Here is a 25,538-nt window from a genome sequence, read left to right on the forward strand (position 1 = left end):
CCGTCCATGTTTAAAAAACATTGAACAATCGTTAATAAATCAAAAACACACATCACAAACAAAAAAATATACAATATTGTTTATTTATTGATTTTATATTTATTAATTACTTAAACATATATATCTTACATTCAACTTTTGTTTAAATATATTTTTGAGTTAGCATAAAGCAATAAAGTACCTACAATTACAAACAAACCTTAATGGTCTTAAACAATATAACAGATAAACAGAAATGGTGTCATTTTAACAGTCTTTCTTTTGTGACATAACACAAAGTTGTCAAATTTAAGAAAAAAATATCTCAATTCAGTTCACACTTTTAAAAAGTTCAACCATTTGAAAATATATTTATAAAAGCGATAGTTATTGATGTATTAATTTACAATATTTTCATAAAAACATCACTAGGTAAGTATAATATTTCACCGGTCACACACGACTTACTAAATACATGAAATAATTCATAATTCATTCATATCTTACTTTGGTTGTTCTTACTTCACTTACTCTAGTATAGTGATTAATTATAGTAATAATTAATAAGAAGTAAAACGGGGCAGTATACTCTGATTTGAGGGTATACTTGGAAGGTATTAGAGGATAGCATCTACTGCGTTTTAAGTTACTTTATAATTGATATTTTATATTTACTATATATTTTAGTTGATTTTTTGTATGAGTTGTAAGTGAATAATATATATGTATGGGCCTGTAAGTGAATAAATAAAAAAAAGCTAACCTTAGTAATAAGGTCATTCTAGTCGCTGAATTTAATAATTTTAAGAAAACAACGTGGTGATCATGGCTTGAAAGCCGAAATATGTATAACCAGAACCCAATATACAATATAATATACATATCTCTAAAACATTGATTGAGGAAATATGTCTAGTAATGTAACGTGAAATTTACAATAAAAAATATTTCCGTACTTTTGTTACGGTTTCCGCGATGACATACAAAAACAGTTATTACACATACGTTGAGGCACAATAGGAAGCCGTACTCATCACACATAGTTTTCATCTTACACAATGGTTATGTACATCTGAATGCTTGGAAAAACGATAATTTGTTTTATACACGTAGTTGTCACTTGTCAAACCTTTAGTACTTACAGTTGAAACAAATTTGAATTCAGAATATCTTTGAAATGTCATATTTTTTTTAAATAATTTTATGGCCTGGGCCAATAACAAGACCTTTAAGCCAAGTCTTATTTTTGGTCACTATTTCACATGTTATTTTGAAATGTCATAACATTTTGACAATCATTTCATGATTAAGTCTTATAAGTATAAGTCATCTACATCTAGACTGATCAACGATCTATTTTCCATAGTGTTATAGTGTTCTTGTAGTCAATACAATATAAAGTATTATAGGTAGTAAAAGTAGGGTACGGATGATCAATGGAATTCATGACATTGAGGTGCTCTATACACGAGCCGCCTTGAGCATCTATACTAATATTATAAACAGGTAAGCGTGCGCTGTGTAAACTTTTGTTAATAGAACCAAAAAATGTCATACAGTATTACATTTACAGTGAGTTAATTATTATGTGTTGTAGTTAGAGAACGTATCAATATCTATAAAAATAATATTTTACCCATGGGCAATTCTATGTTGGCCTATTCCGACTTTGCTGCGGCAAAACAAAACCACGTCAAATCTTAATAATATCCAATTTAAAAAAAATAGCGTTATCGTATTTATACAACCTACAGAAGTTGGATGAAAATCTTATATCACATTACTATTACGTCTTATTGAAAACGAAAATATTTAAATATCTATTTAAATTTATCATCGTAAATAAGCTAAAATCCCTAATTAAACGTAATAACCTATGGATTAGTTAGTGTATAACGCTGGCTAATTCCCCGAACGTAAATCAACTGCAACATGGATATGGTACCTCCTGATTAATTTTGCACGAGCAATCGTCCCTGGCTATTGTTCGCTAGATCTGCGCTTCCGCGATGAATGAAACATAAGTCGGCAGACTTTCAACGCCGATATGCCCTTTGTAGGTACAATGAATACAGAAGCGTTGGGGACGAACTTTATTGTTCCACAAATTGGCAATATATCATTTTATTCGATTGTTTTAGGGAACAAATCGAATTTGCTAAGGGGCAAACTGGCAAAATCGTAGGGAATGTTTTTTTTGATATTATTAAATTACATACCAATATTATAAAGAGTATTTACATATATAACATATTAATAATACAGTAACAGCGTTCTGTTACACAGATAATAAAGTCTGAGTAGAAAAGCATCAAACGCCTGTTCATTTTAAGGTATCTAGATAATTAGATATATGTCTTTCGAAATCACAGCACAATCGAAAATAGCGAAAAAAATTATATTGTTTATTTATCAAAGGTACATGTTGCTGATATAAGATCTATCTGTATCGCATAAAGGATTTTATTAAATCTGTTATCTAAAATCTGAACAGTATAAGGTTAAAATGAAAATATATTGACTAGCGTGACTGAGCATAATGTTCCGTAGCGGTTTCGGATCCTTGTACTAATATAATCATAATTTTAGATACATTTTCGTCTTATAAACATATACTTAAGTTTATGTATTTTGATTCCAGAGTACCTTACTGTCTCTGTCAATGTGTTTTTTTCCGGCCATATAGAACCTTAAGATCCTCCTTTTTGGGAGAAATGAATAGAATAAGAATAAAACTAGCTGCTAATCTCTCGTGCGCACTTAACACTAAATTAATCTACCTAACGAATTGTTCTGTTCATGATCATTTTAAAATCTAATAGGCAAGTAAGTGATCAGCCTCCAGTGCCTGACACACGTCTTTGACTTTTTGGGTCTAAGACATTTCGATTTCCTCACGATGTTTTCCTTCACCGTTCGAACAAATGTTAAATGCGCACATAGAAAGAAAGTCCATTGGTGCACAGCCGGGGATCGAACCTACGACCTCAGGTATGACAGTCGCACGCTGAAGCCACTAGGCGAACACTGCTCGCACAGTAAATTTAAGCTACTTATTAATCGATTTGATATGATTCATACGTAAATAATTGTTCTATTTCCAGACATAGTTTTATTTTTTGCACACAAATGTTCTCTGAATAATAACGATTATTTAATATTAATACAGCGTGGTATGTCAGACCACCATGCGCCAAGCTGTTAAAGACAGGCCTTTGATACGATATCAATCAGACGCGCACGGTTGCATTTAATATGAACCATTTAAACAAAGAAACTCCTGTATTCCTCACATTCTTCTGTAGCTTTTTATCAAATAACTAGGTTATGCGCTAATGTATCTTTCGCTTTCTAAGTATTTAACGCATAACAAAAGCTTTCTGCCTTCTTCAGTAGCTAAGAGCTTCATCTCTAAAGGGCGTGTGTTTTAGTAGTGCTGCACTTTTTCCTTCTCTCTCCCCATCTTCAAGCGTCTGCGCTTGGTCAATCTTCAGCGAGTACGGGAGTTTCTGGAGGATTTAATTATCATGGGAAGTCTAGCTTTGAAAATTAAAGTGACCTCGAAGACACTGCAATGCGGCCGAATTGAAGGTATTCGTAGTTGATTAAGTACCTCACCCTTACCTACTTAGGTTTCCTTCACTGTTATGGGGATAGGTAAATTTCCATTTCAAATATAATAATTATATGTTGAAAAAGATCATCTATCTGATGCAGATGAAGAACCATAGTATACACTAGTATATATTGGGTTTCCTTTTACTGTATAGTTTAAGTGCTAAATTTTTGTTCAGTATTGTTCTGATGTATTGCATTAAAATAATGCAAAAGAATAAGTTAAAACATTTTATATATTATTATAGAATTTGAACTTCACAATTTGTACCAATCTTGTGTATTTTCCACAGTTACAACAAATGCTATAGAAACATTCTGAACCTCATTATTACCGCGACACAATTCAATCCAATTCCTTCGGCTTTCAAGTACAACTGCGGTTTTCAATAACCGACTCTATCAAACGAAAAGGTTGCTTTTATCTTTATTTCAGGCGAAAACTAACAATTTGCTAGACGGCTATAGTACATGTTATTTTTAATTAGTAGTTAAAATTATGAAAGAGATCTGACTATATATCATATATTATAGAGAAGAAAAATCATGATTATATAATTACGTTTTGTGAACCTAATTCATTTAATATAACGTAAAGTGGTGGTGTGATGAATTGGAGTAAACCTTTCCTCCTCCAAAAGACCTCCAAATAAAAGGGCAAACTTATCTAACATGGTCATCCAATGATGCTCATCCATGGGTTGCGGTAAATATCTTTTATCCGCATGACGGGAAGCTAAGGCTCTGCTGTTACCGCATACCGCATAAGGCGATTGTTGGTGGCGCCTTGGGGTTTTAGTGTAGAGTAGAGTCCCACATAACCCTTCCGTATCAAGCAGGCCCGTCGCGGAAGGGTATACGCAAGGCATTTCCCCAAGTAAAAAATACCTATTATCGCCTTTCCATTCCATCCGCTATGCTCCACTAATAAAGAAGGTTTGAAAAAAATGGGGTTTGGGCTTATTTCTTTCTGTATTTGTTTTTATTGTTATTTTTCAAGAAATAGGGATGTATGTCTTCTGTTCCAACCCGAAACAGTTATTCTTTCGCCAGGGATCCCTAAATTGAGCGACGTAGGTTTTATATAGCTGTTATACACAAGTATTATAATAATATATGATATATAACATTAATAATAATTATATTTGACACTGTCATATCACATTAATAAATAAAATTGAATTTGTATTTGTCGTACATGTGATTGCGACACTCTGGTGCCATATATATACATCTACAATGAGTAAACAACAAGAATAATTTCTATAATAAACAATACATTTACTTGAAACAATAAAGCATAGCGAGGGGTTTAAAAACAGCAAGTGTCTCCATAGGTAACCACTAAGCGGAAGCCATAGTCGGGCTGCTTCGAAACCGGAACACGCCCTTAGCAGGCTTCCGTCAATTTATCCACTTTTTATAAAACAGTGCATTCGCATTGTCCTTGTCCAAACTTTGTATAGCATCCCCTAATTTAAGTGCGTTATGAATCATTCGTAGATAACAAAAATAATACGCAGTTTACACGATAAAAAATACACAGCGTGGACTCAGAATAGTTGTTCACTGCTACTGCAGTATGGACCTCCATGCATCTAAAAATCCATCAAAGTCTGTTTTTACTACGGGACTTTTGCTTTATCTTTTTCTTTAGTAATCTTTTTAAATATAGTACTCGGCACTTTATTAGGTGGGACTGTATTTTATTTTGTTTAATAAAAAGTAATTTAAATATGTATATTATTTACATTGAAACAATATAAATAATATAAATTTAAATAATATAAACCTTAGATGTGTCCGGAAATGTGTGAATACCCATATCTAAAAACATTGAAGCAATTTTGTATGTGTTCATCACGATATAACAATTAGTTTTCGATACATTTTAAACAAAGACTTTTTTTTCGAATTTACTTGGAACGATTACTTACGAATCTTAGCTTGGTAGCGTAGATAATATTCAATAATCAATTCCAACAAAATACATGGAGTTATATCATACATATATTTACTGCTAACCTGATTTGTAAGTCTAAAGAAGTCTTAATAAGACTCCCACATGCACCAATACTATATAATATACGATTAAATACATCGCTAATTACATAATAAACTATAAAGTGTTAACTTAGTAAACCACGTGTATTTTAGTCTTAAGCTCCTACAAAATCATTCTTGAATTGATTTCGTCCCAAAATATTGATAATACCCGCATAACAAAGGAGAGCTATTGTTATATATCAGGGGTCGTCATACAATCGCTAGTTGCTAAACATGCGTTATATTTACGTCGCGAACAAAAAATAAGTCCGCTGTAGGGCGAAACGTTTTACTATGACAAATAACTCGAGCGAAGTAGGTTGCATTACGCTTCCCTGCTTATTTTTTGTTCAATTATCGTAACAATGTTTGTACTTTATATAATGGCACCAAATCATGGTTCACCGAAAGTTAATACCGAAAGCTTTATGATTTACGACACAACATTAAGGGACGATTTTCAATAGGACTGATGTTACATGTGTCTACAGACAAGATATATTTTTATAAAAATAGTAGACGTTATTAGCTTCATAAATTTATTATTGTATAAAAACTGGTAAAAGTTGAGGTCGTATTAGCTTTCATGAATATGATGGTAACACATTATATGTTTTATAGAACATATAAGCACTTTATATTTATTTATTTATTTATTCACTTACAGACCATACATGGCCAAACTCATACTAAAAATAGACTAAAATATATAAGTATACAATATTCATTAAAAATAACATAAAACACAGTAGATGCTAACCTCTAATACCCTGCAAGTATACCCTCAAATCAGAGTATACTACCGCCATACGCTCACCAAATAGGTCGTATATGTATGTACATATATTAAAATTTAAAGCTATTGCGAGCATTTATAAAGTATTAAACGTTTTGTTATTTTGTTGTTGTCACTATTACTGGTTTGACTGGGTCGACATATATTTTAATCATTTAAATATTTTTTAATAAACTGTGACATTTAATTTTATTCTTATTTGCTTTATGTGGTGTTGAGGAAATTGCAACAAAATTTAACTCAATGGAAGTCTTTTACAAAAGAATAGAATATTTCCTGAAAACAAAAGCTATATTGAGCTTCTGAAAAATTTGAGAGCAGTCTTACTTTGAGTATAAAACTAGAAATATAGTTTCAATTATAATTCAATTAAAATTTTAATTATAATTCATTCGATTTTCTTAACGTATTGTATATCGTAATAGGTTAAAAGCATTCTGATTATGGTTTAATATTCCGTAACGTCACCTGAAAGCCTTTGAGTGAAGCCACCAGGTTCAGCTACACACTAGCAACCATTCTTTGTCATTTATATTTTAACTATCTTCAGTAATGGTATGGTAATTCAAAATATTAAGAATCACCTAAATTCAAGCTTATATAATGGCATAATTGTATTTTAATTTACGCTAGGGTTCGTATCTGAGAAACAATTTTTAACACCGCAATAAAAAGTGAATTGAAAAGTTATTTAACACTAATACTGTGTGACACCTAAATTACAGTGAAAGGGCTCGAATACCTAGGCCGAACTAAAATTGCTTCATAAAAGTTAAACTAACGCTCAACAATGTTGCAAAAGCAATTCCAATGAATGTTACATCAAACGAACAAAGTTTGCCTATTCCACTTTACAAAATATTGTACATTGTTGACGTGTTACAAAAATGCCGATATATGACCAAAACTTTGACTTTACACGGAACTGTCATTATAATGACATTAGCGAGAAAGTTAAGTGAAATGGGTCTAACATGCTACGTTATTTTAAAATATTTAGCATTAACTTGACACACATGAATTTTGAAGTGTAGTGTGCATAAAACGGTAAACCTATTTTTTGTCCCAAGGGGGTTGCGCCAGCGTCGATGGATTACTACGTGTTGGTATCTATACCTCTCCATGCTTTCCCTGCCACCCACTTAAGACTCATGACAAGTATTTAAATAATGTCATACTCTACATTATTAGAATATTTTCTTTGTATATACATTCTTAGTTTTCGATTAAAAAATCTGAAAAAATATAATATATGAACAAAAGAGATACGGACTACGGAGTTATGAAAAGTTATCGATGCAGACAAAAAGTAATGTATCTAAAGTATATCGTGATTCTGTAAACATAGTATCTTGCTAAAAGTGAGTTTATTCACTTGGAAGCTCATTAATTTTGATCGTGACCTCACCGGTATGCTTTAATATGTATCAGGGTGTAATGGACAAAGTTTCTAACTCCCAAAGAACATTAATGTGATACACTTAAATTAAATGTCTTCTGTCTGCTGCCAACATCCAAAAATAAAGGCGTTTACGTATTTTTTCTTTCATCTGTGGAGCGATTTAGGTATTTCAAATAATTTAGTTAAACCTAAATAATGACAGTGAACACTGTTATATATTATAAAAATTTCACTGTCGCTCGTACGGCGAAGGAAAATTGCGTGTGTATAGTACAGATACTTAATACTTGTCTTTTAGAAAAAAAATTGATCACGTAAAGGAACAGAAATCTGAAGGCCAGTCCTAAAAGGCTGTAGGGCCACTGTATTATGCAGTAGCATACTTAAAGGTCCCGTTAAAGGCCTCGTGAGGCGTGAGGCATTGTTAGTGTCAGTATACATTCCAAAGAGATATCTTTACTAATCTTCTTAAATCAAAAGTCACTGAGATAAATTGCCTTGTAAACGCTTCAAAGAGGTTAGTTTTCATAAAATGTGATATTGTTCACCTACTTGATATCGAGGCTGAATCAGGTGTCAATGACATATTAACCACAGTTATTATAGAAACATAAATTATTATTTATAATGTGTATGATATTTATTACAATATGACTTCAGTTTTTTAATACAACCTTTAAGGTCAGTTCTCAAAAATTTGGTGTGTTTTCAGGTAATTCAATTTTACCAAATCTTGCTAGTTATGACCTACTAAATAATGGTAACATTGATCTTATATAAAAATACGAAATTAATTTATTTATATGTGTACACAACTACGAACACGTAAAATACATTTGTATTATATGTATTTCCATATATTAAACAAACATAAAGCAAGAATTTCGTTATTAATCTATGAATATTTTGTTTCAATAAATTACTCGTGTTAATAAAACACAAATTGTAACATTAAATGAATTGAGTAATTATTATTAACCCCTATTTAATTATTTATTTATTTGTTAATTTAGAATTTATTGAAGTCCTGATTTATATATAGAAAAATTCACAGAAAAATCTAAAAACGTTTTATTCCGGAAAATGGAACACTCTGCGGGGTAGCATAGCAAAATGTTCCAGGTATAAAGGTACATAAATGGTAGGCTAAGTAAAATCACATTAAGAATATCTAAGTATTTTGGGACAGCTAGTAAATATATAAAATAACAAATAATAACATCTAATAAGTAAACTGTAGAATAACTTTTCCTGGAAATTCCGATAAATATCAATAGAGCTTACTAAGCAGCCGCGATAAAAGCAATAACATAGAGTTATTCATCAAATGAACGACTAAATAAACGTAAAGAGCATAAAGGCAGTTGCAAGCAATTCATTTAAATTGCAAATTCTCTAATCGGCCAAGCTATTTACATCGTTGAATGGAAAAGGAGCCGGGAAGCCTGCGGCGAGTTTCGCTACTTTACATATTATGTAAGTACCAGATCTCATCAAACCTTATTTGTGATGTACTGTACATTTTACAGTACGTTTGAATCTACTGAAACGTATGGTACAGTTTTATTCCTTTATGGATATATCAGGAATACAAGTACATCAAAGGAATTAATAATCACATTTCCGAGTATAATATTGAGTGAAATATCGAAATTCGTGGAAAAAAGTAATATTGTATGAATGATATCATATAAACCATTATGAATTACATATTGACTTTACGCTGGAGTTGATTCAATTCGTAGGAATTTGATATTCAATAAAATCAATTCAGCCTTATTAGTGAAGACTCATAAAGATCACGGCTCATCTACTTTCATAGGGGAAGAGAACCAGCGATAAATTAGATACGATGACAGCTTTAATGTTCCGGGGTCGTATTTGCTTTTAAAATTTACAAAGAGCTCTCGTATCGCTACCGTATATGATTGAGTAGAGAGCTTAGTTTTTGTGCTAAATAAACAATGGAACTAGACATGGTTTATGAAACTTATCTTCCGTAAAATAGCGCCCATAGCCATAGACAGACAGCGTTTATGAGAGAAAAAAAAAACAAAGTAATATTAGCTTTTATTATTCACATTACATCTATGTGACTATTACATCGTATTACGTAAACAGAAGCTGGTTTTAATGCTTATTCTCAATAAATATTAAATACAATTATAAAATTAAAAAAAAAAAGAATATATTATTAAATACACACTCAATGTGAGTGACAAAATTGTTTAGTGTATGTATGATGTATTTTATGGTAGGGTATGGTTGGTATACTCAGTTTCCGCACTTTAACTCGTACTCTGTCCATTGTACGTCAAGTCTTGGCTAACTATGCCAGCCCAGCTCCTTCCAGAAGTACAGCAGTCTCCTGGGCACGTCGCAGGTTTTACGACCTCACAGCTTCGAGGATTTTTGCACGTTGTTTAGTGATATATTTTATTGAACGCATCTGTTTATCCAATGAAGCGTTCACCGCAAAACAAAGGGTTAGGTCATTAAATATAATTATCCGGTCATTGCGGGTAGAAAATGATTAGGTGGACACTTTGCGGGGGTTTAACGTGTAGCAGCCATATAAAGCGAATGTAGGTAACGCGATAAGCCCTCTGTTGCTACCAAAGACAATAGAATGTACGCGTTTTGTCACGTTCACGATACACGCTTCAATACATCAATATACAAAACATGTCACGATTTCAGCGTACACCTATTTTTCCTGACTCATCTCTCATATATTTCAACGCGATTCGTAAATTCCTGATGTGTTATAAACTTGTACTATCGCTAGTCTAAGAGCAATATGGATTTTATTATGCAAATATTTTCATTGAAACCACTTAAAATTAGTGTATTTTGAAGTTTAAAAGGGAGATTACACTGCTGTTATTATATAAATAAAACAAAGAGGTACCCGTACGTTACGATCACGGTAGGGAACAAAAACTAGGTTTTATTAAGCAATATTTATCATATTATAACAAGGTTTTATAGCTACATAACTATACATTTGTACAATATGTACAATAACTTATTGTTTCAAAGTACAAAGCGTATAAACTAACAAATTTATATGAGGAATTCTTATTGCAACAAAAATACGCTTTGATGAAGCTGTGTACAATTTCATGATAAACATTGAAACGGTGCTTTGTTTCAGGGAACTTTGCTTACAATATCTGAAATGGAATCTTTTGAAATTCACGTTCAAAGATTTCAGTGTAATTTTCAAAATTAGTGTTTTATCTTTATTACCCTGAACCCTAAGAACTCTAGTAAATTATGCTGCATGCAGGATATGTTTTAAATAAATATAATGACTTTCACGAATAAGTATGTACTTAATAAATAATGAATCAGTGAAGGATAATTGATTGCAAGATTAATTTGTAAGAATGAAGATTCTTCTGTATTAGTAATAATACAGAAGAATCTTCATATTATATCAAAATAAGTATTAGTAAGAAAAGAAAAAAAACTGCTTTTTGACTGATTTGCATATTAAAGTAAAATATTTTAAAATAGTTGTTGAAATCAGTGATCTATTTTTTTATATATATATGTATACAAAATTCTGATATAAATCTACAGTTATGCATATGCCATTTCAGTTTATCGTCGCAACAAATAATACCAGTTAACAGAAAACTGTCCCTAGCTGACAAACCTTTGAAAATAACAAATGATTCTTCTTGGTATCACTTAGTTGCCGTTTAAGTTTATTAGTTTTTAAATGTTAAAAGACGTCGATTTACGACAGTGTCAAACGATGATTCATGATTGGAATAATAAATAGGCTGAGATGGTGAGCCCGCATCTAGATGCCTATATTAAATTCCACACCAATTGTTATTTACAGGAAGCCAGGAAGACAGGATATTTTTTACACCTCCCAGAATTACTTAATTAGCATGGCGTCGGTGTTAACAGATTCAGCAGGCGTCATTTCGTTACTCAATATTTTTTCCTGGAAGTGTTTGCAAGAGATTTTTTTCTGTTACGTTTATCTCTATGTAGTTTCCGTTTAAGATAATTGTTATAGTTTTCTGTTTTATAATAATTGTTGAATAAAATTTCTGTATCTGTCGAATGATTTACCGTGGAAGCAAGAGACATCAAGTTTCCTCACAATTTAATAATCATTCAAGTATTAGTCAAATTATTAAAAAATCTCCTGATCTCCTCGGAATGGCTGCTTTTTCCACTTCTTCTATGCCCTTCTCGCAGGTTCGAACCTGAAATCGCCAAAGATCTGTAGAACTCTAACATCAACGATGGTCGCGAAATCCAAAATGGTTTTGCCAGCAGTTTACCCGCAAATGACAAAGCAACTTCTAAACTTAAACAGAAGTAATCTCAAAACAATGATAGAGACAATTATGGGCCATTGTCTCCTTAAGAAAAATCTTCTTGCCCTACGCCCGACAGACAGCCCCATTTGGGTGTTTCAGCGCAGACGAATCAGTCGGCCACGTAGTCCTGGAAATCGAGACTGCCTAAACAACGTGCAGAAATGCTCCGAACAGTGAGGTCGCTCTGTGAAGCCTGCGAAGTGCTTCTGTGCTTCTGGAACTTAGCCAGAACTTTACGCACAACGGACCTAATGAGGGTCTAAGTGCGTAAACTGAGTCCACGTATCAATATATATTAAATCCCAAATTTTAACTACCGATAAAAAACTAAAGAGAATTGCGTACAAAGATATCTGACAATTGAAACTTCGTTTACTTCACTGCCTTGAGTTTCTCGGTGTCTGTGGTTTCCCCCGTTTGGGTTATTAAAATTTTGAGAATTTTAGCACAATACGCCACGGTGGATTACAATTTAATTACGAATACCAAAGCGAATTCGCAAAACAATTTTCATTAGACATTTTTCACCGTTATTTTTAAATTGATGATACACAAATTAAACTGTATCATTTCAACGGCGGTATACTGTAATTGAAAGTTGATTTTTATATGGTACTAATTAATCGTAAAATCAGGATGCTTTATTAAAGCGTCCGTTATTGATAGAGGAGTCGTTGTCCATAATAATTAGTTTTGAGGAAGCGGTAACTTGAGAAGCGTTGATGAATAAAACGAATTCATTCAGTTTTAGGCCATTAAGTAAGCAAGCAGTGTATGTATTAGAACCGAGACTTGAAAATACATATGACTCCTGTACATTAAAAACAGACTTTACCCATGAACTCACAATTCTCGTACATTCAGGTCGTCCGAACACTAACAGATTTTTTGGTTTTGTAACAATTCATACTTCCTCGTACACTGGAACAAAAACATCGCGAGGAAGAAAATGTGTTCACCTAAATGCCAGTAAAGAATGCAGAAATCTGAAGCCAATCGATCTCTCTCTCTCTCTTTTATACGTAATAATAAAAAAGGACATAATATATTATCCTACCGTTACCGTCTTGTAATAAAACAAACCTTATTACAATTTTAACTAAAGTACAAAACCCTATATAAGATCTGGCCCTTTATCCCACTTGGCGACAAGATCCGTAAGATAAGCGGATGCAACCGTTTGAGACAGCTCAATTAACGGGAACTTAGCATATAAGTAGTGCGATATAATGATTTCGTCTCAAATTGCAGGTTTAAACCTAGAATTCATAGGCTAATAAACCAAATATTTATAACAAACTATAATAATCTATATAGTCTGTGCATTTGAGGTCGCTTAATAAATCACCTTCTTCCTACCGTTATGTTGACAACACAGTTATAATCTTAATAGTTTGACATATTAAAAAGAAAAATCACCACACACCTATTTAAAGTCTTTGTCTCAGAGTTCTGTATCTGTTTCGTTATACTTTTGTTTTATTTCTAGTAGGTATGTGTCTGACATAAATCATCCACTTTTTGTGTCTAAGGCATGCCGATGCTCACGATGTTTTCATTTACCGTATGAGCAAATGTTGAAATGCCTCTTTAGTTAATGTTTATTGTTGCACACACTAGGTATATTCGGTTGACAGTTGCAAGCTAAAGCCTCTACTCCAACAGCTTTTTTAAGGTAACGCTGCTTAATTAAAATATGTTTTTTTTGTGAAAGAAATGACGCGTAGAAAATACAAATAAAATTAACTGCCTAGTTCAGTTTGCATAACCGCCACGCCGGTTCTCTTTCTTCTTGCAGACAAAAATACTTAAAAAATACTTTTTGTTTAGGGTAGTCTGTTTATTAAGGAAGACTCAAATCTACTTCGACGGAATAACACCGCAGAGCACAGCTAATATATAAGATACAATAAACAAATATATATTATAACAAATAGTCATTATTGCCCAAATTAAAGCCCATTATTGATTTTAATTCCGTTCTAATCAAACTCTATTGATTCCTTGTAGTTTATATTTGTGTAATAAACAAGGTATTGTTGTACTGATAATTATTTTATTATATATGTACTGTTTATTCAAGTGGTAACCTATCGCTTAGGTACAAGATTCTCAATCGTGAAGATTGGGCCCGGAACACGGCTTTTCTTAAGTGTAAAAGTAGTCTTCTGTCGTACATACAAATGTTTTCTGATATCAGCTAACCGTTTGATTGTAGTGTTACCTTTAAAATGAATAGATCTACATTAGACTTAATGATCATCAAACATAACTCTCGTCTACTGTTCATTAAAACGTTAAGTTAATTTAAACGCAAAATAATAGTAATACAGTATTACTAATAGACGGTCGTGGCATTAGCAATAAAGAGATCTACTAGCACACAGAGCACTTTAGAAATTATCATACAAATGATAATATTTAATAGACATACAACTGTTTGCAAACTTGGACACATTCTATTTGAAGTTTCCTTTGTACAAAGTTTAGAATCCCATAAGTTTTCTTATGCAGTGACTACGTCTAGAAATTTGTGATTGCTCCGAGCGCTTCTCTTCTTGAATTCACTTCACTACTATTGTTGTCTAATTTTCATAATTATAAGTATGTTATTTAACAAATTGAATCTTATTCTTAGTAAGTAGTATGGAATTTGTACAGCACTTACCAGTACCGTAGGAGCGAAAAATGTTTAAAGTAGAACAAATCGATAAAGTTAGTATGTATAAAAAAACATTTGCTATATTATATGCAGTTTTTTCGTGACTGCACGGGTGACAAACAAAAACTGCAGATATCTGAGCGTGAGTTGAGTGAGTTTAATCCGTTGAATACGACTTTTCGACTACATATAAACAAATCTAATATAAAAAAATATAATAGTCAATAATTAATACATAATACTATCAATTATTTTTGTATACGACATTTTTTAAAGATTTTTATTTATTTTTTAGAAAAAGGCTTTGAAGGTAAATGTGTACATAGAGACAAAGACCAAAAATAATAAAATATTCATGTTTAATAGGATTATAAAGCAAATGCACAGATTACTATAATTATAGCCCGATATGTAGAGAAGATCCCAAGTTTTCTCCTGACTTTCATTACCCAAGTCTGATGTATGTTCCTAATGATATCCAACCTTGAAACTATAAGATTTATACAAGAATGGCACTATTACACACGAGTAATAGAGAAACATACATGAAAAAGATTTCGATCCTCCATTTTCGAAGTAAACTGAGGCAGGCATTTTTACGTGAAATCTAAATTACATAAATATTCTAAAACTCACATCAATATTCAGTATAGTTTTACGTTAGACAAGGGTTTTAAATTAAGATAGATGTTCCACATGATGTCCCGACTCCCGCATATTGGGAACGGCTCGTCTTGACCCAACTGAAAAAGGGTTGGACAGCCTTTGCTTTCTTTACTTTGTTAATATTTTTGCCAAAAATAGGAAATTCCTAGAGGCAACCATTTTTCCCGTAAATAATTTTATATTGTCACATATTTAATGTTGAGACCTTATATAATACACAACGCCGTTTTATGGGAATGCCACAGATTATTAAAAGTTACAACGGTTTTGTGTATTATATGCCGCTGATAAGAATAATTTAATAATAAGTTTGGCATTTTAACGCCTATCGGCGCCTGAATATATCTAAATGCAATTAATTGAACCAGCGTATAAAAGGACAAAGAAATCGCGCAGGAATGCTCCTATTAGCATACCATAGGTGAGTCACTATAACCGTCCACTGTCCGCGCATGACAATCTCCTAACAAGATAAGAATTAACTTAATCTCATTAGAGCCGCAAGGGCAGCTTTTTAGCGCAAATACACTGCAGAGGATTACATTGAATACTATCACGAACCAAGGATTTTTCATTGCATAGGTTAAATTAAATTACTGTTACCGCAGACGTCTGAAATGTAGTGAATCCAGCTGTTATAAAATAGTACCATATTAATATTTTTATCCCTTTGGACATCTAGAGGACGACTCCCTAGAGGACGTCAATACGCAAAATTTCTGCATCTACGACTTAACTAAGTATTTTAATACCATTAGTGAAGATACGTTGCTTAGGAGAATCAAAGGCAAACAGTGAGACTTTTAAGTCTGATTGTTTTAGCGCTAGGGTCATTAATCCGAGTAAAAGATTCATACGCAACCCCAAAGCAAAATATTCATATAAAAGTTGATGCACATTAAAAACTCAAAAGAACTTAAAAAGCTCTTTAAGTTTAATGAACTCAAAACTTACTGCAGACAAATGTTTCGCTTAAATTGAAAGTTGCGAGAAACTTTAGTATTTAAAATACCTGTGAGAGGTCTGCATCTTCCTTAAGTTTTTCTGCAATCGTCGGCTTCCTATCGGCTATGACGGTGCCTATTAACATCACAAATATTAGCACATTTCGTCCACCCATTTTTAAAGCATCCTAATACACAGTTTCACTAAACACACGCGGAATTCATCTACAAAGTGAGGACGCGCGCTGCTATGGGGCACGCGAGAATAAATGCCGGATGGATGCCGCCAACTGCGAAGGCAGGCGGTAACGCGTTGACGCACATACCTCCTTCCCGCTCACGCACAATGTGGTCACACTGGTCGGCGTGACCATGGTCTATTCAAAAAGTAACGACTTAAGGCTTAGTCACTAACGGTTTTGTCGTATAGTAATGCAAAAATTTACTTCGAAGCTTATTGGTTTTAGGACATCAGAGTAGAATTTCAGTGCAAAGTAAAGTAAGCAAGTATGTCATTTCTTATTACAATATTACTAGTACTGCGAAATAATGATAAAAGTTCAAGAGTTAATTTATATTTATACCAAAAAACCATGTTGTATAGAATATTTAAAATATCTATTTTAACCAATTATGCAACATGCAAATTCAAAGTTACAATCTTTGTTAAGTATTCTTTGTTTGAATTTAAATTTTGATTAGATTTTACTTATTACCCGCATAGCATTTTTTCAAAAAGAAATAATTATTTTAAAAAATCCTTTGAGAATAATTTATACATATAAAAAAATATTAACGAATATCAGTATTCAAATTTCAAAGTACCTGTACATTCGATACGTTTACAATTAATTCAAAATAATTAATTTACTAACACTTACGTAATTAAGATAATGGATTCTTTAATATTTAATTAACGATTTTTTATAATATGTGTTTACTTTTAATTGTGATATTGGTGTGAATTGAATTCTTTAAACAAATCTTGTTGTTTAATAAAATTAAGTTGGTTATCGACTAAAATAAATAACTATGTTATTATTAAAATTTAAAGGTAACTGAATAAAAAGGCGTTACAAAAAAAATATACACATTTTTAATGCTAAGGAACTGCATATATACAAAAAAAAATGGTCTTCATATATGGATCTTTTAAAAATTTTGCTTCGCTTACCGCAAGATTTCAAAAGGCTCTCTGGATTAGTTTTTACCTGCTCGAACGAGGAATAGGGGACGTGACAAGCATACCTATGGCCCATTGTTCCTTATCTATAATCTTCCCTTAAGCACTTTAGTTTACACCCTTGTATTGTGTGATTATTGCATTTCAAGTTTGTACACGAGATTTAGTGGACTCTACAAACAAGCAAATGGAGTGGCGCTTGGATTTAATTCCAGAGTGGCTTATTGATTCACAGGCGGGCATTATTTTATGCAATTATTTTTTTTATAGAACAGGGGGCAAAAAAATAAGGCTCATCTGATGTTAAGTGATGCCGCCATGGACACTCATTTTTAAGAAGTGTTACGCTCTTTTCTGGAAGGACCCGAGTCGAATTTGTTCGAAAATACTTCAGTGGGCAGCTGGTTGCCATAGCGGCGGTGCTTGGTAAAAGCTGTGTTAAAAACGCTCAGTTCTGGAACGGCGGACGTCAAGGAAATACAGCTGGATTTCGGTATTCTAACTCGACGTCTGATGATGAAACTCAGCTGCAGGTATTAATTCGAACAACTCCTCTGAACGCTCTCCATGCTAAATGTGGTAAAAAATACAGAGTGACATTTATCTCTACGCAACGCCAAATGATCAGGCTGCTCGGAGAGGGATTGGTACGGTCAAGTGGAAGGAGCTTGTACTGGGGAGCCCTCTCCCATAGGTGAGAACAGTACAGTACAGAACAGTACTCCAAGTGGGGTACGACCCCACTTGGAGTACTGTTCTCTCTATGTACGTAATGTTAATGTATTTAATGTTTACCAGACTGTCTGTCCAGAATCTGTACCGGAATGTCTCTGAAGTATATAATTGAAGTTGATTTTTTAACATATTTGCAGACGTTGAGGAAAGTTACCATTATTTATGAACGGATGGAGGAATAGAATTAGTCGTACCAGAAGAAACAGCCAAGCCTTTTAAAGTACAAAAGTCCGCTAATAGTTAATACCTCTATGTAATATGCTTTGTTTGTACGATCACGATTTAAACTTTAAGGTTACTCCGAGAGTGCCTTCGAAAATACTTCCACAGTATTTACATCAAAATTATATCACAGTTAAAATTACTATCGTCCGTCATTACGTCAACAAACAAAAAAAAACGTTAAGATAATTTGTTGTATATTTTCTGTAGGAGTTAACCACTTGTAAGCTTGTAACGAATTTAAATTAGAAAATACGGGTGTTTATCAGTTGTAATTTCAATTTAGGATTGCCATCCATCATTTGACGATGACGACACGACAGGAAATATTATATTTAAACATCAGCTAATAGTTTGGTAAGGATTCATTTTGTTAACATTGTTTTGTTTTCCACATATTTATGTTTATAATTTTAATAGAATATTAAATAAGATTTCTTAAAAAATATCATGTGACGCCATTTTATCTATCACATGTTAAAGGCTATAAAGGACAATTTCTAAAACATTTTTATATACATTTCCTTTTTTTATTATTTAAGTTTTCTTGATATATTTAAGAGATAAAATTAACAAGCCCGCAACAATAATATAAGCAATACGAGCTTATATTACTGTTATTACGTTTACCCCTTTGGAATGTATTTTTTTTTGTTATTACATTACAGCCTTACCCTTACCTTACTACATACAACATTATTTTAAATCAAACCGGCAATTAAAAGGTTTACAGACTAAACAGAGGGAATATGTCTAGATAATGGGTGTGTGTGCGTGTATAACTGAAGCCTTTGTAAAATTGGCTGGATTTACGCTCAAACCCAGTAATCATTTTTGACCATCTGAGATTGACATGTTAATCCAAATATTGATAAATGAGCCAATAACCAATCGACGGATAGTAATGGCCATCTGTCGATACAAGTTATCCATGGTAGGTCGGATCGGTGTATGTTCATAAACCTTTCTATGAAAATGACAGTTCAACTGTGCCAATATCCTATCTTAAGATTTTAACTTACACCAGTTTCCAGTTGCTTTAAACAACATATCAAATAGCAACATGTATATTTTAATATTATTTGTATGGTTTTATGTACTTAATTTTTTTTATAGTAATTATCAAATGTGAGTGTAAACTCGGTAAAATGGAACGACAAAGAGATTGAATTCTATCCGTCGCCAAAAATGGATTGTCTTCGTAGGGTTTGATTAGTGGGATGCAGATAGGTCGACTGTCACGGTCTGATGTCAGATTGAAAACAATACGAGAAATCGATTGTGGATTAATTTCTGGGATCGAGCATTAGTGACATTTCAAAGTGTCTAAGTAAAGCCGAGCTAGCAAGAGCAAAATTAGTTTGAGTAAGAGAAGTTCATATCCTCGTTTTAATTCGTCACTGACTACGGCGGCTGTCGGGATAAATAATTTTAGGTCCTTAAATACGAAATTTCCGTTTTGTATGGGAAGAACAAAAAGTATATTAAATATAGTACATTTAATTTATCGAAGTATCTTTGCAATTTTGCCATCTTGTAGGTATCAATAGAATTTGGAGGCGGTTTGACTGCCCTATCAGAGTTGAATTTTTTACCTTGCAAGAAGTTATCCAAATTGAGAAATGTTAATCTGTAATATAGGTATAACAATAAATTAAAACCCACTAATCCATATATTCAAGTCCATTATGTTATACATTATGAACAACAACCGTTGATGAATAAAGGAGTAGATTTGACATACACAACAGTCGCATTAATAAAATACAGGGTCACTGTATTAATACAAATATTCTGTTAATAAGAGATTATACACAGAAATTATTTGTCTAATATAACAACAAAATTAACTAGAGTCTGCTGTTCATTCAACTAAGCAAGTTCTCTTTATAAAATGACTTCAGCAACAAATATTACGAATCGATAGACGACGTTCAAAGTTGAAGATGCGCATTTATTTTTCTTAAAAGTTTATCGTTCAAGCGTTATCGGTACGCATTTTGGCCGTACGCCAGCCCAACAGCCTCGGCTAACAACTTTATTATGCATTACCCGGTGTCGTGTTAACCTAAATAAGCAACAGTTCACTTGCCAAGTTTCGGCTTTACATTTTCATTAGATGATGTCTCTGTCATCACGCGCACCCAATTAACAGCCTCGCGAGAAGTTTTTAATTGTGATCGAGACTGAAATAATAATTGGATAATGCGTGATCTGAATAACAGCTTAGTATAATAAGTAAAATAGTATAACGAGCTGAGGCGGCTTTGTCTCAATGCGTAACTTAATTACACTTAAGTGCTTAAGTACAATTTAAAATATATGTTTTAAAAATAGGTAAAGATAGAAAAAGTGAAAGATATGTGACTTGGCGCAATGAGTGAGTTATCACCGTTGACCGGGGTATTATAAGCCACGTGGGGCAATCTTGTGCGGCTGCTTGACAGTCGGACACTCGTAGATAGCGCCATCTAGGCCTTGGACGTTAAAACCTATTTTCTTAGTAAATAATACTCAAAACTTCTTTTGTTCTTGTTTACTTTAAGTAATTATAATCTGTGAAAGACAGATGACAGATCATTATTATTGTTATTGTAATTTTTGGAATCGTTCTTTTAACTTATTTTTTCAACTAGAAATAATTGAGGATGGGGTCAAGTACACATTATATACATCATTTACGTCATGTTATACAAATTTGTTTCTTGCGTGAAATGTTGTGATTTAAACAATCGTACCAAATTTTAGCTTGGAATCAGTAATTAAGTAAATTCTTAAGTAGTTAATAAATTCTTGTCCAAGTTCGACAATGTTTGGTAAAGTGGGACAATTAATTAATCTTTTGTATGTGGTATAATTATATAACAAAATAAATAAACGCCAATAATATGAAATTATTCAAGTAAAACAATTTTAGGCATACTATATTATTTCTCCACTTAATTCGTTAACGAAGTCTAACAGTAAAATAGCGTTAGTTTTTTTTTATTACTTATCTATCATATATCCGTTGACAATTAATAAAATCTTAAACGGAATCTCACATGTACAATATTCTACTGGATGAACTGCAACAAATAATGGAGAAATACAGGAACTTTGGACAAAGTTAGTCAGAAAAAGCTAAAGAAAACCGTTACCCATGAAAGAATTCCAACCAGGTACTGAAGGTTGCTAGGATATATACGTAGAATAACAAGAAAAAATGTATAAAATGCAAAAGTTTAATTTTTATTATACCTAAATCCTCTATTATTTACATGATTATCTAGAAATTTACTTCAATGGGATCGGTGGAGTTGATACAAGTGGTGGTTTGAAGCACTGAGAAAAAAAACATCCATCTTTGATAACAGTATGAAAGTAAACCACTTATTAGCGCCTAATCAGGACATTTCAGTTAATATCATATCCTTCATATCCTGAGAAATATTGCCTTTGCATTTGACACCTAGATCATTTGATCCCAAATTGATCCTCGGACGGCGAAGTTATGCTTAAGCAATGTATTGAGATATGAGAGAGACAAAAACAAAAATGACACGTCAAATTGATAACCACAGAGTACATCCCTCGTATTATCGCGTGTTGGTAGTTAAGTCTCAGTGAGTACATAATCTTTATTTTTTGTTATCCCTTGAGATTTCTTTTAGCAAATCTGAGGTCTTTGTAAAAATACGACAAGCTTTTAAAAGGTCGTATATATTTCGTTCAGCTGAAGCGTTAGATTAGGCGGATCTACGGCTCAAAAGATTTATGAAGGCAATACTAACTCCGAATAGAGTAAGTGGGCACACCAATAGAATACGAGATATTTTTTACAAGATGTATTCGTTTTATTACAAATACAAAAACTAGAATGTTTTGTACGGAATTACATATTTTAATATTCTTTATACCGTGCAAACATTAATTACATACATAGTACATTGTGTTTGACTCGCGAAATTAAAGAGCAATAGGTAATTCTGTATGCATAGGACAGAAATACTTTTTGTATACTTTTTTTGTTTTAGTTGTACTCCCGAAAATCAAACCTAGTGCCTTGCAATGAACGCACTTAGTATCATGTCTAGCTGAGCTACACAGTAAGATAAGAATCGTTACAATTTAATAATACTTACTAAGCGTAATCAATCACAGAAACAAGCAATAAATAACTTTCCTCCGTATAATAAATATGCATTTAAAAGTCTACTAGAATAATTACTGAATGACCCAACACATATTAATTACCTTCATCACCCATTTCGCATGAACATCAAAGATTTTTATATTCAAGAAAAATGTTATATTAATATTAAAACTGCGCACTTTAAAATTCATTTGCTTTTTTGCATCAGGTTTTTATCTAGTGTAACCTAAATCTACTCTTGTTAAACAGTTTTTCACACAGTATATAAATCAAATCCAATATCATTAAGACTTCGCAATTAAATTAGTACAGATTTAATTTTTTTCATCATAGATCCAATTGGGCGCTAAATACGTATTTAATAATTGCTTAGACACTGTAAGTAGTTGTTTTGTAGTTGATTAATCTTTAATAGAGAACGTATCTGTTAGATAATATATGTAGTTTGATGTACAATACTGTTGCGAGTTTTAATTTCAAGTAATTTGATTAAATGCAATTTTTTGAAATTATAATTTTCGTAATGTTAAAATGTCTAGTATATACAGTACGTTTTAATATTCCTTATAATAAATGTGCATAAAGATAACTTATATTACCAAAACAAACGAGCATAGTTTTAGATACTTTATATATATTGTTACCGAAAAATCCACAAATTTTCCTTTTTAGCGCACATTGTGATCAAAGGACGAGCGTCGAGGCGACAAATTCATCTCTGCTTCATGGGATACATTATTTCGCCTTTTTGATCGGTTACGTCACGTCAAGCCATATTAAACACAAAAATATTGAAGCTTTATAAGAAACTTTACATATTAGAAATAATACTGTCGCAAGTATCTCAGATTGTACAATTGGGCTTGAGTTGACGCATCTTTTAAACACACAATGTTTTTTAAAGTGTTTGGAATCTATTTAAAGGCAGTTCTAATATTTCACTAAGAATTATGTTATAGCAGGGTATACTTAGGCCCATAAATGAAGTATTTATTTTCTGCAACCTGTAAGATGCCTATAAGCCTGGAATAGAAGTTTGGTACTGGATTGTAGTTTATGTATTCATTTTGCAAGATCGTTACACGATTTAAATAACTTGGCTTGATAGAAAAAAAATTCTAAACAGCCAAATTTTGACACTTTGAATTCATTTAAGACGAAATATTTTTTTACGAAAAGCTTTTGATACATACACGACACGATATATTTTATCTTCAACTAAGTAATCCATTTCAGAAAAAAAAAATTACATTAAATTAATGTTTTACAGAATTAATTGTATCACGAGCCGGCGCGTCTCAGTGCTTCAGCTACACAGCGACCCCCGGTTCCCCCCAAGACACTGTTAATGGAGGATGCTTGCCGAATTTGCGCAAGTACTGCGGTACCATTTATATATTATTAGTAATAACATTAGTCATGAGAAAGTGTATCAAACGGGATAAATGGGCAACAAGGATAATAAAAACGCTTGGAGTTTGAGAATAGTAAGGGCTAAAAAAATTAATATAACAAATACAAAAACAAAAAATGTAAAAAGCTTAACATGATTAATAAATAAAATAAAGATACAACAACCCTTACAAAGTTAATAATACAAATTTTAATTATTAATTAATGAGGTCTGTTATCTCTCGCGTGCAGGAATTGGGAAACAGGTTAATTAAATCTTTGGTGTCTAATTAGAGTTAATATATGTTAATCTATGAGGCGTTATTATACAAACGAATTAAATTTGTAACCTTTCCGGACTCATAGACCTCTACTTAATGAACGTTTGTCAACTTAGATATGGTTAGTTTTGGCTCATCTATATTTACTATTAGTACTTAAATATCCACTAATCCGGGTTTATTTATACCATGCAAAATATTTATATATTAGACATAGTGGCATGTAAGAATACCTGTTACTAGCGCGTGAGAGTGCATGACAGAAATAAAAATAAGTACTTCATTTGTTTAAAATACAATCACTACACAAATTAAACTAATAATTGTTACTACTGTACTTTTATTTGTGTTTAAAAACATTGTTTGTTCGGACCGAAGCCGTTTTGAACACAATATAGAATAAGACACGGAAAAATGCATATTTAAATTTTCCTTAAGAATGGCTTTTGTTAGCAAAATACTATTAAAGTTTATTTATATCAAAGACCGTATCTAAAAGTGGTTGCGTTTTGTTATGAAGAATTTCTGTAAAGCGAGCGTACGGTTACAGAAGAGGGAAATTGAAAACAAAAAGTTTTTACTATAAAAACAATTTGCATAAGAAATGAAGAGCATCTGGTTTTTGCAGCTTGAGAGAATACCGCGCAATTAGTTTGCAGGAACATAAACGTTACGATTTTTATGCGTTTTAGTTATGTTAGTAATAAAGCAACAAATGGTCGACCACTTAACTTCTTCCCGTCCGAGATATAAAAAAAAACTCGTAATATTTGGAGTGTTAATTGTAACTAAATTATTATAGACAAGCGTGCCCTTCAGACGATGACATGTTAACTCTGAATATTGATTTAAAATTGGTATAATTTATCAAAAAAATATTCCAGAAACAATGTATTTATTATTCTAAAGCTTTATAATATATAACATTCTTTGTTTGTTTTTCTAAATAAATAGTTTTGTGAGTTTTCGACACGGGAACAGGCGACATACAACTGGCATACAATGTGAAAAACATGGATTTTCAATATTAATGCCACAAACAATTATTTTTCTATGTTTTTGACAATAAAGTAACTCTAATCGAAGCATTTTTTTAACGATATTCATTTTTCTTACATCCTCTTTGACTAT

The 25,538-nt window shown here is 32.2% G+C and overlaps 1 protein-coding gene across 8 annotated transcripts in view; it reads right to left on the bottom strand.

Moving 5' to 3' along the window:
- Window positions 1–16,736, bottom strand: part of LOC110996503 (fasciclin-1) — a 51,485-nt gene extending 34,749 nt beyond the window's left edge. For all 8 annotated transcript variants that reach the window (XM_022264216.2, XM_022264215.2, XM_045633980.1 and 5 more), the window contains exon 1: window positions 16,528–16,736. In XM_022264216.2, the coding sequence (XP_022119908.2) occupies window positions 16,528–16,635 (108 nt within the window). In that variant the 5' untranslated portion in view covers window positions 16,636–16,736. The remainder of the gene's footprint in view (window positions 1–16,527) is intronic.
- Between the last annotated feature and the right edge of the window lie 8,802 nt (window positions 16,737–25,538).

The sequence above is a fragment of the Pieris rapae genome, chromosome 2 (assembly GCF_905147795.1).
Source record: "Pieris rapae chromosome 2, ilPieRapa1.1, whole genome shotgun sequence".
Taxonomy (NCBI): Eukaryota; Metazoa; Arthropoda; class Insecta; order Lepidoptera; family Pieridae; genus Pieris; species Pieris rapae.